This window comes from Fulmarus glacialis, unplaced genomic scaffold, assembly GCF_000690835.1.
Source record: "Fulmarus glacialis isolate BGI_N327 unplaced genomic scaffold, ASM69083v1 scaffold14225, whole genome shotgun sequence".
Taxonomy (NCBI): domain Eukaryota; kingdom Metazoa; phylum Chordata; class Aves; order Procellariiformes; family Procellariidae; genus Fulmarus; species Fulmarus glacialis.
Window position 1 is genome coordinate 76587 of NW_009213766.1, and position 14997 is coordinate 91583.

General features: G+C 37.0%; 1 protein-coding gene across 1 annotated transcript in view; it reads right to left on the reverse strand.

Annotated features, from left to right (window-relative positions):
• Positions 1-14464, reverse strand: part of LOC104077169 (sodium- and chloride-dependent GABA transporter 3) — a gene marked incomplete at its 3' end in the record, with an annotated part of 90434 nt that extends 75970 nt beyond the window's left edge. The window contains exons 1-4 of the mRNA XM_009578301.1: positions 14245-14464; positions 10231-10365; positions 9920-10060; positions 8363-8453 (exon numbers count right to left, since the gene is read on the reverse strand). Coding sequence (XP_009576596.1) covers positions 8363-8453; positions 9920-10060; positions 10231-10365; positions 14245-14464 — 587 coding nt within the window. The remainder of the gene's footprint in view (positions 1-8362; positions 8454-9919; positions 10061-10230; positions 10366-14244) is intronic.
• Between the last annotated feature and the right edge of the window lie 533 nt (positions 14465-14997).

The window sequence follows — 14997 nt, forward strand, 5'->3', positions numbered from 1 at the left end:
TATAGATATACATGTCTTTAAACACACACTCCTACACTAACAACAATAATAAAAATGCCCTTAATGTTGCAGATTCTTAAAAAAAGAAAAGTTTAGCATTCTTCAGCAAAACTGGACATCTGAGCCAGCAGCTTCTAAAGGTCACAGTTTTTTAAGCATGTCATTCAGCTCCCCGTGCATGTTTTCCAACTACTAGTAGGTAATAATATTATTGCTAGAACTTTTATAATTGTGTAATTAAAGGATATTTTAAATAGCTCACGTATTATCTTTGCTATAAAAATGTAATTTCTATTTTTGCCAACACTGCAGGCCAAAACTTCCCTATATTTTATCATAGGAACCAACCAAATGCTACAAACTCCCAAAAGACATTCTAAGTGGTAGATAGTGAAATAAACGTTTTATGAACTATATCTGAAATAACGGTATCATTCTAAATACCTAGGAAAATAAAAGACAAAATTTGTTCATGGTACCTTCATAATCAAAGAAAAGTTTATTATTACCTTAAGTACCTACAACTACTTAAGAGGAGTTTGTGACATTTTAAAGTTACTTTTCCAAAACATAAAGGTGCATCTCCTAATACCAAATTTTTATTATTTAAAACTTCTCATTATAAAATCCTGTTTTCAGATACAAATACATTTATTCAGACTCCTACTGTTTAAACAAAGGTTTTTACAATGATTAGGTTCAAAAATGTTAATGGCAGTTTTTGGCTGCACCCAAAACACAGGCATAGGAAAAATATTTATTGCAATAACCTGACAGCCTTGTTGAAGAAAAAAAAGAAAAGCACACATTGCTAATAGACTTCCTCAGGATACAGATAAAATCTTCCTAGATTCCTCCGTCAAAATGCTCTAATGCTGCATACTTACTAACTTCGCACAATTTACAGAACATCAGGGAAAAAAAAAAACCACACCTGAAGGATTGGGACTGGGAGTTAGGGAGACTTAAAGATAAATTGGACTGAGACTGTCTGGACAAGGAGGCCAGTCTTTCTCACACTAGCAGATAGGCATGGGGAGAAGAAGAGAAGCAATGAGCAGAAGGAAGAGCAGTCTGTGATTAGCTGGCCAGTGAATTTAGGGAGCAGATGAAAAGTGTTCAGGGAGTTAAGACTGGAGACCAGTGAGCAGCCATCCTGAAACTAGATGCAAGTTTGGGAGTGGACAACTGGCTGGATAAAATGACTGGGACTAGGTATCTGGAGGTGGGAAGCAGTAGTATACCTGATTCAGAGACAAGTCAGAGGACAATTTGAACTGCCCAAGAAAAGAGACTAGGATGAATTACAATACAAAGAAAAGACAGCAGTGGGAAGTATATGTGGGAATGGCAGGATTGGATGTAATCCTAGGGAACGATACTAAACTGGATAGTTGTGGTGGGGATGCCAGGCAGGCACTAGCACGGACTAGGGAGTAACAAACCAACTGAGGAATTAAGATAAGAACTGAGATAGCTCACCAATGTCCCAGAAGCATGCTAACATTTAGGTTCCCTCTGAATAGACATTTCAAAGTGTCTGGAACTAAGATTAGAAACATGGGGAATGAAGAGCTGGTTTGCATAGACAGAGAGAAGAGGCTAGGATAGGGAACAAACAATCAAAAAGCTCACCCATCATAGCCCTCCTCTGCCCTAAAAGCCTATAAAGTTTTCTACCAAAAGAACTCCCTAGCTATCAAGCTTCCTGCTATTCTGCAGTAGGTGGATTCAGAAAAAGCTTTCACTCTCTCCAGTTAGTACTGTGTATAAACAATTAAATATTTATTGGCATAAAGACTGGAACTGGATGGTCTAACTATTAACCTATAAAGTATCAGAATAGTCTCCCTCAATCCTTCTTGTCCTCAAGTATCCCCTTCGATCTAAGCCATCTAAATAAGTACTGAGACAGTAAAGTTCTGGCCAAGGCAACCACCTGAGAAGCAAGATGTTAGCATCCCAGTCTATACTCCATGATTATTTAACTTTTATACAAACTAGAAAAAGTTGAAGAGAAGATGGCAGAATTCCCACCCCATACAGAACACATTCAAGAAAGTGGAACATATGTATTCAATTTCTTGCAAGCAAAATACAACGAAGAGAGCCTTCTAAATACTGAGTCACTAGAGCAAAGATGACAAAATGTTACTGCTTTTTTTTTTTTTAATAATTCCCTTAAATTTTCATGCAAGTGCACAAAATAAAATGTTTTGTTTGGAATTAAATAGCAATTACTTTTTTGAAACAAATGTTGCGGTGTCTTCAATTAAGTAACTTTTTTTCTACTTGCATACATTTTCTAGTTCTTTAATTGAAATAAAATTTGTACAACCCTAATGCTAAATAGTATGAAAAAATGTCTTGGGCCTCTCACACTTAGCACTTTTACTCTCTCTGTAGCTCAGATCCCCTTCTGTAAAGTGGGAATAATTTGACCTTATCGAGATTTTGTGAAGATAAATGAACGTGTAAATAATCAAGAAAACTATGATTGCAAAGCCATTGACACCATGAGCACCCTAGGAAGCCTTGATTAAATTAATAACTTTGTCAGCAGAGCAGGAACCTAATAATAATGAGAATATGAAACATAAGAAAATGAACAGAGAGAAGAAAAACAAAATATTGAATACCTGCACAGTGTTTGCTCCCTATCCATCCTTTAGCAAGAACAAAGCAGATCTATTGAAAAAAAAATCAGGCAGTTCTTCAACTAAAGATAATCATATTCATAAAAGATGTGAACTTAAAATTGCACAACCTTACTTCTAGTATTTCCTAATACCCAAATACTTGACTTTGCAACTTTTAAGGTCATTTTTTCTCCATAGTAAAAACATTATGTACAACGTTCAAGATAAAAATCAAAAAACCATGGAAGTTCATCTGCCTGGTTTAGGGTAACATTTATCCCTCAATATTAAGAAATCAGCTTAGCATTTTGACATCTATCTCATTTACTTCTTTCAACTGAAACCAGGAAAAGTGAGTGGTTTTGAGGCAAAACGAGATGAAGAGCTCACATGACACCAAACAAAAAGCAGTTTTCACACAGCCTCTTATGAACTGAACAGAAACGAGCAAGTCTGGCACAACTCAATGTTCTACAAGACATGCACAAAGGGCCTAGTTCTGAGAGGTGCTGAAGGTCTCTGGGTACTGAGCACTGCAGGATCAGGCTCAACTTGCTAATGACTTTTCATACAGTAGTGGGGATTAACCACAATGTGACTCCTGCAGTCATTTGCAGCCTGAATGAAACAGGAAAAACTCTTTTTGACTTTGCAAGGAAAGGGCTTGTGCCCTTTCCTTTTTGCTGAGAACAGCCCCTTTTCTTTTCCCTAGACGAAAAAAATGTTTTTTCCTCACTAGACTTTACTTGGAAATGCTGAGGATGTGTCACCCCCTCCAGAGAATGACAGGCCAACAACTAGACCTTCTTTAACAGAGGACTAAGTTGTTGTTATACAGCCAATAAAAAACTATTGAGGGGGAATCAACTACAAAACCATGGGTTCTCTGTCTGTCCAGCTCCCTTCCCAGGCACTAGAAACCTCAAATTCCTGACCATGGTGACAGACTGGAGTAGTAGCCAAAAGAGCACACAGACATGGTTGCTGCCCCCTATACCTCCCAGACAATTTCCTCTCCTAGGAAAGCATACAGAACAATGGACCAGAATATCTTCTCCTCCCTATTCTGTTTCCCAGGCTATAAATATAGCCTCATCCATGGCCACAGCTCTCTTTCATGGGACTGCTTTAACATATCTGAAATTATCAACACCTCTATCATTAATGCAGCTACCACTATTAACTATTTAATGTTTGGACACTAAAAATTCTATGTGCCGTAGAAATTATGATTATTATTTTTTCTCACAAAACCCTTAATCAAGCTATACAATTAAGATGAGAGAAATGCCATAAACGGTAGTTAACTGGACTGAATGCTGGGCACCAGTATGAAATGAAAAGTGAAGTTTCAAACTCTTGCCTGTCCTTCCTTGGAACATAGCATCAGAAAGTTTGAAGAATAAAAAGTGAATTTTGATTGATTCAGCTGCTTACCTTAGAAAACCGTATATGCAGATGGAATGTGAAACTTCTCAAGGCTATGGCTTGCAAGGTCTTTTTAAGTAAGAAGGAAAGAAATCCTTTAAAGGTAAGAAATCCTTTAATCTCCTAATTTTTCCCAGAGTTGTCAACACTGATACCTGTAGTCAGTGGCAAATCTGCTAACTCAAATGAAGTCTTAAAACATTAACAGGGAGAGACATTTCTAAGCAGGAAAACAAGTAAAGAGGGTCCAAGCTCCCAGACTTTGCCTACTGCTCCTCCAGCAGGATCAGACCATTTTCACTGTATAGCTACAGACAAGTAGTTATCAATTACAGGCTCACAAAAATATTTTAAGTTTTGAGGTTCTTGCATGTACAATTAGATTCTTCTGAGGGTACCAAAAGGAAAATAGCATCTAGGACCTACTGCAGTACTTACCTCTAAAGTCTTTGCTTTTTTTTTTTTTTTTAAAAAAACAAACAATCAATCCATCCAAGACAATAAATAGGCCTTCACCCTCTGTGTGGCCCAGCCATGAAAGCTGGTAGAGAACATTGAATTATCAGAGGAAGTGAGTCTATACTTACTAGGGTAGCAAGGAAACAGTATCCTCTGTTACCTACCTGAGGAAGGGTAACTACTAGTCTGCGTGACAGAAAAGCTTCATAGTACTGCAAAGAATCCTCTCAGTCATCACTGCACTTGGGTGAGTTGCTGTTTGACTTCAGCAATAGCTTTAGGAATAGCCAAGACCACAGAAGCAATAAAAGCTAGAAATATTTCAGCAGAGAGGCTGAAGTCTCTATTTGCAATCCTCAAACCAACTGAGGATTTGGATTTGCTTCCAGTCACAAATAAATAAGGGCTGAGCCTTCTAACCTAAATGATGGAAAAGACCTAGCAGTACTAGTTAAATGGGGGGGAGGGAAGGAGGGAGGGAGGGAAGATTCCTTTTCAAAGCCAGAAGTAAAGACATCCTTTTGGGCCTGGTGTATTCATTTACACGCGTGCACACACACACAAAACCAAATCCAACTTGTGCCCCTGCTACTAACCTCTGCTGGCATTTACATAATGCCAGTCTACTCTGCTGTGTGATACATAGCAACCTGTATATCCCTCAGCATTATTAACTCTTAGACTGAGAGCACTGGGCTTGAAAGAAACACATAGCACTGCTAAAATACGCATTTATGTAAATACTGAGTCTTCCCCAAGCATTTTTGTTGTGGGGTTTTTTTTTTAATTAAAAAAAAAATCTTAAGATATTGTGAATACTCTAGAAGACTGTGGTAATGTGATATGATTATCAAAGGAAAGATGTAATATCAGCCTGACAGTTTACAAACGCAGTATTCGGTTCTACATGTAAATGAGAACACATACAGTAAGTAAATAGGATCACTATTCACCATAATTACCACTCTAATTCACAGATTATCTCAAGAGTAGATGGTAACAGACCAAAAAAGAAAACCCACCAAAAAACCCACAAAACCCAAACTTTTTTTCCTCCAGCTGACCCTTTACACAATAAATTGGCTTCATGTGGCCACGACTTAGAGGAATTTCAATTGCAGACCTGAAATTGCAGAGAGCAAAGTGTAAAGATTTTGAATGGTGTGGTTGTTCAGAAGAAACCTAGAGCCTTCCCCTTCCCTTCACAGGCATCAACTTAATTAATTGTAAGGAACCTGGTCGTTACACAAATGAATTCAGTCCTGTGATTGGTTATTGCAGCGATGAAGATTCTCACACACTATCCACACGAGTTCTGAAAATAGCAACAAGCATCTGCTCTGTGCAGCCTACCCCATCAACTTTCCTTTTACTGTTTGTTTCAAAAAGAGTCTTTCGATAAATTTATGGTTCCTGACACCGGAATTTATAAAGGAATAAAGCGACATCATGTGAACAAGACCTCTAGCTAAGTGAAACAACATTTCTGGTAACACTTATCTACAGACTGTAAGGTGACTTGCTGGACAAATTAACTAGTCTAGTAATATATTTACTTTGTATTAACTATTCTTTGATCTGCACTGCACATCTACACACAAAGACCTCTACTGTGTATTTGTGTGTAATATATTTAAGACATACAACTTAATTGTAATCTTCTGTTCATTCCAATTAGATATTTAATGCAAAATCAGTCCTGATATTTAATAAAGCTCATTCTTCCACTTCTAAACTAGTTTGTCATGTTTATTTTAAATTTTGAAGCCATGCAACATCATATCTACTCAAATTTTAACAAGGCAAATACCTTTCTCAGCAGGAGGAGAGTACATTCATTTTCCAAGGGTGAAACGCTATGCAACCTCAGTTTTGCTTGGACAGAGAAAGCGGAGAAGTTTAATATCTTAAGCTATTTTGGCCAGTAAACCATTAGTATTATGAAAAGTTTGTCCACAACAAAGAAAGAAGTTTCAAACAAATAAATTATTTCATTTACCTTCTCTTCTGGTTTTTGTGATTTTAAAAGTTTTGGAGTATGTATTTTCAACTTTGTACACACAAGACTGTGTGACAAGTTAGAGAAAAGGCTAAATCTTATTATCCTTTCTAGTTTCATAATTCATTCCTAACTCAGCCAAAATCAGGTAGGCACATATGTCCAAAATTTGAAGGATTTAAAACCCACTGTAACATGAATCCAAGTTTAGCTATAGAATCTTGTTTAGCTTCATTTTTAGAGAATTCTGAGAAGGGGACATGCTTAAAATGTATCTGTATGTGCGTCAAAATAACACTGACATGGGAATTTAGGCAATCCAAAGATGAGTACTCACAAAAAAAGACCCCAAAACACTAGAAACACGAGGATATAAAACTTAGTCTGTGCCCTCCGTATAATTCAACTGAACGTTGCCTACTTCTCTGGATAACTGGAGTTACCATCAATTGCTGAGTTTTTAATATTATTGAATAAGCAAATAAACACAGTGGGTAAATAAGGCTGGAGAAAATAGTTTGTTCGTTCATTTACTCTAACTATATGAAATCTCAGCTCTAGTTATCCCAAAGAACCGTAAGATATTTTTGTTAAAATGATGAAGTCATAGCAATAAGAGATGCCACCTAAGAAACTCTTGTTTATTCTGAAACATTAGCTGGGAAGTGGGTAGAGTAGGTGTATTTTGATTTAACATGTTAGGTGTTCAGATTATTGAAAATTTTAACAGAAAATAAAATGACGATTTTAACCAGAGAGTGTATGCCTTTTCATGCCTTGATCAGATTTAACCTGGGTTTGGGTTTTTTTATTTTTAAATAAAACAGTATTATTTACTGAAGCAACAACTACCACCCATGAAGGCTAAGGTAACTGATACAGCAAGACAAAGAGATTCAGAGGCAAAGACAAGAGCATATGCTATCAAGAAAACGATGTCAATGTAGAGTTCTCCCTTCAAGGAGAGTCTTAATGTATGGTCATTTCAAAGTGTAGCTATTGCTGTTCTGAACTTAAAACAGAGCTCTGAAAATATAGCCTCAGAATAAGGCTCTATCTTAATAAAATTAATGAGATTAGAATGGGCCCTTAAGAAATTTTAGTAATCCAGAATTTTGTAACACACTTAGAATTGTGAGATGACTTAGCATTAAAGTAACATTCCATTTCTATGACTGTCTTAACGCACACTGCGCTCTGCAAGGAACAAATACGCGACTACACATGGACTAATTAAATATTTATAGTAAGAAAAAATATGTGTCATCACAAAAGCAGACAATATTTTGTAAAGATATAATTCTCTTCTATTACTCTAACTAGAAATCAGAATCAAGGAGACACAAGAGAGTTAAACTCTCACGTTATTATATCTGAATAGCTAACACTTACATAGTCCTTTAAAAAAAAACGAGATACAGAAGCCAAAGTATTAGTTAGCTCAAACAAGGATGAAGAAGCAACTCTCAAACTCTTAAGAGATGGAACATCCCGGAAAAAAAACAAGAAATATTTAAAATCACCCTCTTTCTTTCACCTCTGCCTCCTCATTAGTATGGGTTTGAGGCTCTTTCCTCCAGCAGCAGGAGCCAAGCTCCCAAGCAAGTGGCACACTTTGTTCTATGTTCTTTCAGGATATGGAATTCCTTTCCTTGTATCCTCTAAAAAAAGAGTTAAAACTCTCATTCTGACTCTCTTCGGCTGTATGAGAAAATTTCCAGCTGAACTCACATCACTAAGTGCTATAAGGTTACAAGCTATCTAATAATGTGTAAATGATCAAAATACTGGAAGATAATGAATAGTTTGATCAAACGTAAAGTTTATGTGCACTTACTCCCAGAATTCCATCACTGGAGAAGTGGCATTTTGTAAAGAGACTTGACTGCAGTTGCTCATATTAAGTTTTTGAAATTCCACACAGTTTTCTATAAAAGAACAAAAAACAGTTTGCTATATTGACATGTAATTACATTTCTTCTTGTGCATCTTCTCGTTTGTGCATCTTGTAAAGCCACCATTCCATAATACATTTTCTCTATGTGGTTAAAGGACTCCTAGGTACACTAAAATGCCACAGCTGCTACATCCAGAACACTGTATTTTGATCACCAGACCACAGGCCTATCCCAGAAAAATATCCATGCAGTATGCTGGATACTCCTATAACACTTTCCAAAGGCACAGTTGCAATGGCAAGGGCCAATAAAACATCTGAGGCAGAAGACAGACACTTTGAGAAACTGGGGCAATTGATTGGTAATTACAACATACTCCTACTTCAACTGCTGTTCAATGGCCAATGGTAACAATTGGCTTAGGAAACACTGCCAGCAACAGGTTTCCACTTTGCCTTAATATGGCAAGTGAAAAGTCACTCTGGCTTATTATTATTATCTCTAATACAGAGAAAGGAGATCAAAGCAGCTCAGCATTGTTGAGTTGACACTTAGTATTTGAATAGCTATCAACATTGGCTAAGCAACTTTGCAGGGCTGCCAAAATTGATACTGAAGCCTTCCACATCTATTGGGCTAGTTCCAAGACTAGTTCCCTCACATAACCTAAACTGCAAGATTTCAGATAGCTTTAGGTGTGCTCAAAGAACATGATAATGACCAATTAATACAAAGTATGAAAGAGAGTACAGTTGATACATGATTTGAAATCGGACAGTAATATAAGGAATAAATGCAGTAACTTCAGGAACATGGAAATAAAAGCATTGGTGTGTATTCCTCCCCATAGATGTTTGTGATCTTCAAATGCAGTAAGTAGAGCATTACAGATAAAAATATCAATGAGAGGACAGATGCAGAGCCCTATACTGCAAGCCCTTACGAATACACACCTCATATTTCATGTAAGAGGCTACTTTGCATGGAGTAAGGATTATTTATGCGACTAAATTTTCAGAAGTAGCTTGATGAACATTATCCCTCAACATCTGGCATTAAAGAGAGCAAATCCAAAAGTTCCACATTTAATATTTTCCTCTCCATTTAAACTCCTCCTGATTTCATTACAGTGAAAGAGCAAGATTGTAATCTGTCATCAGGTCTTCAGTAGAATTCACTTACTGTATTCAGGGAGAATAGATATGATTGCAAATGAGGGTCTTGGGATTTAGCCAGAATATCTTACAGAATTAACAAAATCCAAAGTCATCTTCTGCTATCTGACATTATATTCTGCAGGAACAAATGCTTATACAATGACCTAAACCAAAAAGGTATGAATAAGTCTTCATGATTCCTTTATCATGGTGTAGTGTGATGTGATTGGCCCATTTCCACAAATTTTTCTACCAGAATAGTTTTGTTCCTGACATTTTAATATATTAATCAATTAATTGGAAGTATTTGTATAGCAATAATCTCTACTGAGGTCATACCTGTATTCCATTCATGCCCACAGGTAGCCCAAGGAAGCTCTGTAGTAAAGCAGTTAAACAAATAGAAGATAGCCCACGCTAAAATGATGATGTAATATACATTCAGATGTGCCTCTATAACTTGGGTAGCATATCCAATGCCTAGAGAAAAAAAAGCGAGACACAATAGAAAACTTTTACTTTTCAGGTAATTTAAAAACAAATGCTTACTACTTTAAGTATATCTTAACTTCAATTTTGATACAAGTTTATCTTATTTTACTTCAAATTTAATGCATTCTTTTGCAGTAGAACACGTAACTGTTTGTTACCTTCAAATAGAGGGCAAACTTTCCTCCAGCATGTAATGCCTCCTTCACTAGTAAACTGTCCCAAGGCTGTCTCCAAGAAAAATACCGGTATTCCACAGCAAATAAAAAAAACCACATATGGGATAAGGAAAGCACCTACAAGCAAACATTGAGAGTGTATTGGTTATAATGAATACAGTTCCTTGACAGCATAGTGAGAAATTAATTTTCTTAATAAAGGAAGGATCACCTATTAAGCACCTCTCAGCCATCGTGCTCCGAGTTTAAAAAGTGTTAAAAGTGTTAAAAAAGTGTTTACTCCTGGCCCCAAATATCAAAAGTTAACCTGTAAGCAAATGTCATGGACTAGAAAAGATCAGACCAAAGTTCCTCAGTATAGACTAAATTCTGCTTACGTGTCTCAAACACAGAAAAGACCAGAGTCTTGCTCAGCCACACAGTTCTGCTCTGATCATCACCAAGTCAGTCTACACTATCTTCTCTTCCTTACTTTTCTTAGGAAAGCAGGGATGAAGAAGTGTTATGGAAATTAAATCCAAGAAGTCATTTGTGTGTTATTTGGATAAGCCTGATGATAAGGATGATGAAAAGGTAATGATGAAATAAACTTTAGAACTATTTAGAGGAACAGGAAAGGAGGGCTTGGCCTTATCAGCTAGAAATATTTATATGAAATTGTAGGAAAATAACAAAGCATCAACATTTTTGTTAGATGCCAGTAAACTCCAGCATAGATAATGAATAGTACAATTCAATGCTGAAGTGTTGTTTACAACAACAAAAAGAATTCTTCACTTATCGATTAACGCATAGCAGAAGTATTGTATTATCTAATGATTGTGTTACTAGGTGTGGCACCTAAAGAACATGGCTGTGAAGTATGCAGAAGCAAAGAAATGAGAGAAGATACATACATTAAGCATAATGTCACTTGCTAATGTAGATTTCAGGTATTCCATTTAGAACTGAACCTAAATAATAAGGAATAAAGCCTTTTGACTACGCAGAGCATCTTTTAACATACAAGGCCATAAAGAATTTTTTTCCTCATTCCCCAAGTACTCAGACTTTCTGATGAGTCAAAGGATGAGGTGGAAAGCAAGCAACTGTATTGGTTTAGACTGACACAAGGAATGAAGGAAATAAATACTGAGAAGAAAGCACAAAATAACTGATTCTGCCATTTTTACTTACAGCAGAAAAGTTTTAACCTGGTTTAACCAGGCAGACTTGTGCAGCACAGAATAATTTATCTGAAGTTGTAGGAAAATTACAAATTCTAAACTAATTGTGTTATGAAAATAAAGATTAGTACAACATACATAGTGTGTTGTATCCAGGCCTTAATCTACTTGCTCCCAAACAAATAATCCCACAACACTAATTAACTTCATTTAAAGCTCCCGTTAAGTGATGTAAGCATCCCACCATTTGTTCCATTTCAAATCAACACAAGATATGCTAAACACACAGAAGTTTTGGTGGATGCAGTTTTTCCTAGGAAGATGTGTTTTACAGTGCTGTCCATCATTGCATATATTGATCAGTTCTTCAGAGCACTAGCAATAGCAGCATTTCCTTCCTTCAATGGGAGTCCTGAAGATCAATTTGGTCATTAATGAACAGCACCTTAATAGCTACCTCTCTAATACTAATCCGTGTCAGAATATTAACTATGAACAAAATGTTTCTGAATATACTTCAGGAAAATTTCTACAACTACAAGGCAAATAGGTATCCTGTTCATGAAAACACCACACCCCACAACACACCCACAACCTGCAACAATTGTTATGCTTTAGTCACTTTGATTAGAAAGTTGAGACAACTAAATACAGCTGCTTTGACTTGCAGTTTCTTTCTTCAGACCCGGCACATCAAGCGAGATCTCTTCATAAGTACTCTCTTCCCTCAGCCAGGCAATTTGCCTATAGTTGAATGTCAGCTGCATCTCAAGCAATACATGTGGATTTCACAAAGAATGGAATCCTTGCATCTAAAACATGGTTTCTCTGTATGATTTACCGTGCAAACGGTTTGAACAAAATCCTTACAGGCTGGGTGAACTGCTGGCCAGTATCAAATCCAGCTTGACCCACTCATACGCACGATCATAGCGAGTTTAACATGGTAACTTGTTGAAACTGAAAGTATTATCTTTGACTTTGTTTTTCCAACACTGTTCTACAACAGGTATACATCAGGAAAATTAGAGGACACCAGGTTTCCCAGCTTGCAAACAGATCATATTCCAAGAAACATCTAATTCTAAACATGCAAAGAAATTAATTTTCCTAAAAACCGCACTAAATATCCATAAGAACAAATTAAAATTATAGAAGCTTATGCCTATACTACCAGTTATGTCTGGGAGTAAGTACCAGAGAGAGGTCAGACCTCAGAAGTTCCATACTACTGCTTCTAGTTTCGTTCGGTATCTAGCAAGTTATTTCATAACTAGCTCATATATCTTACCATTGTCTTCACTTACCACACACTAAGTAGTTTTCAGTATTTACACCTGATGCAACAAGTCCAACTCTGGTCTAATTCCAGCAGGGCATTCCAAAGAGTTACAGAAACACTGGTCATAGACCAAGTCCTCACTGAATAAAATTGAAGTCAATGGCAAATTTCCCATGGTGCCGGGACATGACCAATTAAACCACACACATTAATTCTATTCTTAAAGGATAGAGCAGTGATTAAGTACGATATTTAAGTAATTACTTTTTCACCAAATCACCTGAAAACATGGTTAGAATTTTTTCTACCTAACCTTAAAAATGATTGCATCACATTTTGACAAGCTAGCATATACACAAATGGGCATATAAAGGTTACTGTATGAACAAGGAAATCTTCACTATATACTGAAAAAATATTTCTATCTTTTCCTCCAGATGAATTCTTGTTATCTTAGTTTTGCCGAAGTACAGATATATAAAGAAAGGAGCTGCAAACCATAAACACATCTTCCACAGCAGTACTAGCCTTATAGAAACAGCAGACAAAATGGGCCAAAACCATCCCTGAGTTCAGACAACCATGCCTAGGTTTGGAGGGACACGGGAAAGAAATTTGGCACAGCATTGTTAGCAAACAAACCTGTTAAAGAACAGATCTTTGCGTATCAGCCACTGAACATACTATTTTTCTCCCAGCCTATATGCTTACATTAACACTGATTCAGCCCTTCAGTGGGGAGAATGTTGAATCCAGTCCACAGAATTCTAAACTAATTTTAAATTTACTTTTCTTTCCTCATTGCTTCGCAAGTCACAGCTGACATGCTTATTCCTAACTGTCATGTCTTACATAGTTTATACTTAACTATAACCTATACATGCCACATGCTACACTTTTATAGAAGTTAAGTCTGTTCTTTTCTCTCTCAAATAACATTCTTACTCTAAGTTTTATGGGGTTTGCTCTCTTCTTTGATTAACAGGCAGCTTTTACACCTTCCCCTACCCTACTGTAGTAATATGGGAAGTAATAAGGGAAAAAAGTATGGTTGAGTTAAAGAAATTCTCATATGACAAAGAAAAAGAAAGTAATCTTTGTAGCATTATCAAAAGCAATATTCATCCGCTCCAAAGTGTACCGTTGTGAAAAATAAAATACTACATTCTTTTCTACATCAGACAAACTTATTTAAGTATGCTTGGTTCTGTACTCACATGCAGAAGAAAACCCACAGTGTACTACTATAACAGAACACTAGCGTCTTCCACATTAAAAATCTCATAGAAAAAAAAAGTCAATTTTTTTTACTAACACAAAAGAAACTTGTGAAAGTAAGCCACACAATATTCGGGGAGGAGAAGGAAGGAGAAACACAACGATTTTTTCGTAGTTGTCAGATGCTTAATACTTCCCTATCTGCACATACACTGAATTCCTGAATACCTCTCTCTTAACTAGTGCAAGAAATCACTGTAAAGCATTCTTAACTGTTGATTTCCCACATGTTTATGGCGAGCTGTAAATCAACGTATGATGCCATCTTACCTCCTCCATTCTTGTAGCAAAGATATGGGAATCTCCATACATTTCCCAACCCAATAATCTCCCCTGCCACAGAAAGCACAAATTCAACCTTATTGTTCCAGTGACCTCTTTCATGAACTTTCTTATCATTGCTGTGGACGAGATTGGTACTTGAGGCTTCTGGGTCCAAAGCATCTTCTGGCTTGCCATTAATTATAGGAATAGTCTTTTCAGCTGTCATGACTGTTCAGCCTAGGGGAGAACAAAAGAGAAACACACAGATGTTTTAAGTCACTTGTTAGTAATAACCTCCAATGACTAAGTCCCTCAGCTTATCATTGGCTTATTACCTATTAAATTTCCAGGTGAAAGTGAAGAAGGCAGCTCCGTAAGGCTGGAAAAGTTGTAAAGAAGGAAAAAGGAAAAGGGTGGGGGGGAGATGGGAGGGAGAAGAGAAGCTTATGTACAAGGGAAGAAGAAGATTTCTAAGTTGAGACAGACAACTTAGTAGTATGACATTGTTTTAAGGCGCAGATACCGAAGCCTTTCAAAAATCCCTCCCCAAGCAAGGATCCCAGCTTGACTAGCCTACCAGAGGACAGGTATCTCCTGCACCTTCCAGGCACACGATTGAGAACAGAAGAAAGGGATGTGGAAAAGGGGCCCTGAACGGTTCTGGCCTGCCTGGTGGAGTAAGGGAGCTCCCAGACTACTCACCCAGGGCTCTGCCTGTGCCTGCGCGGCTGGGAGAGGGACAGGGGCTCCGAGCGGACC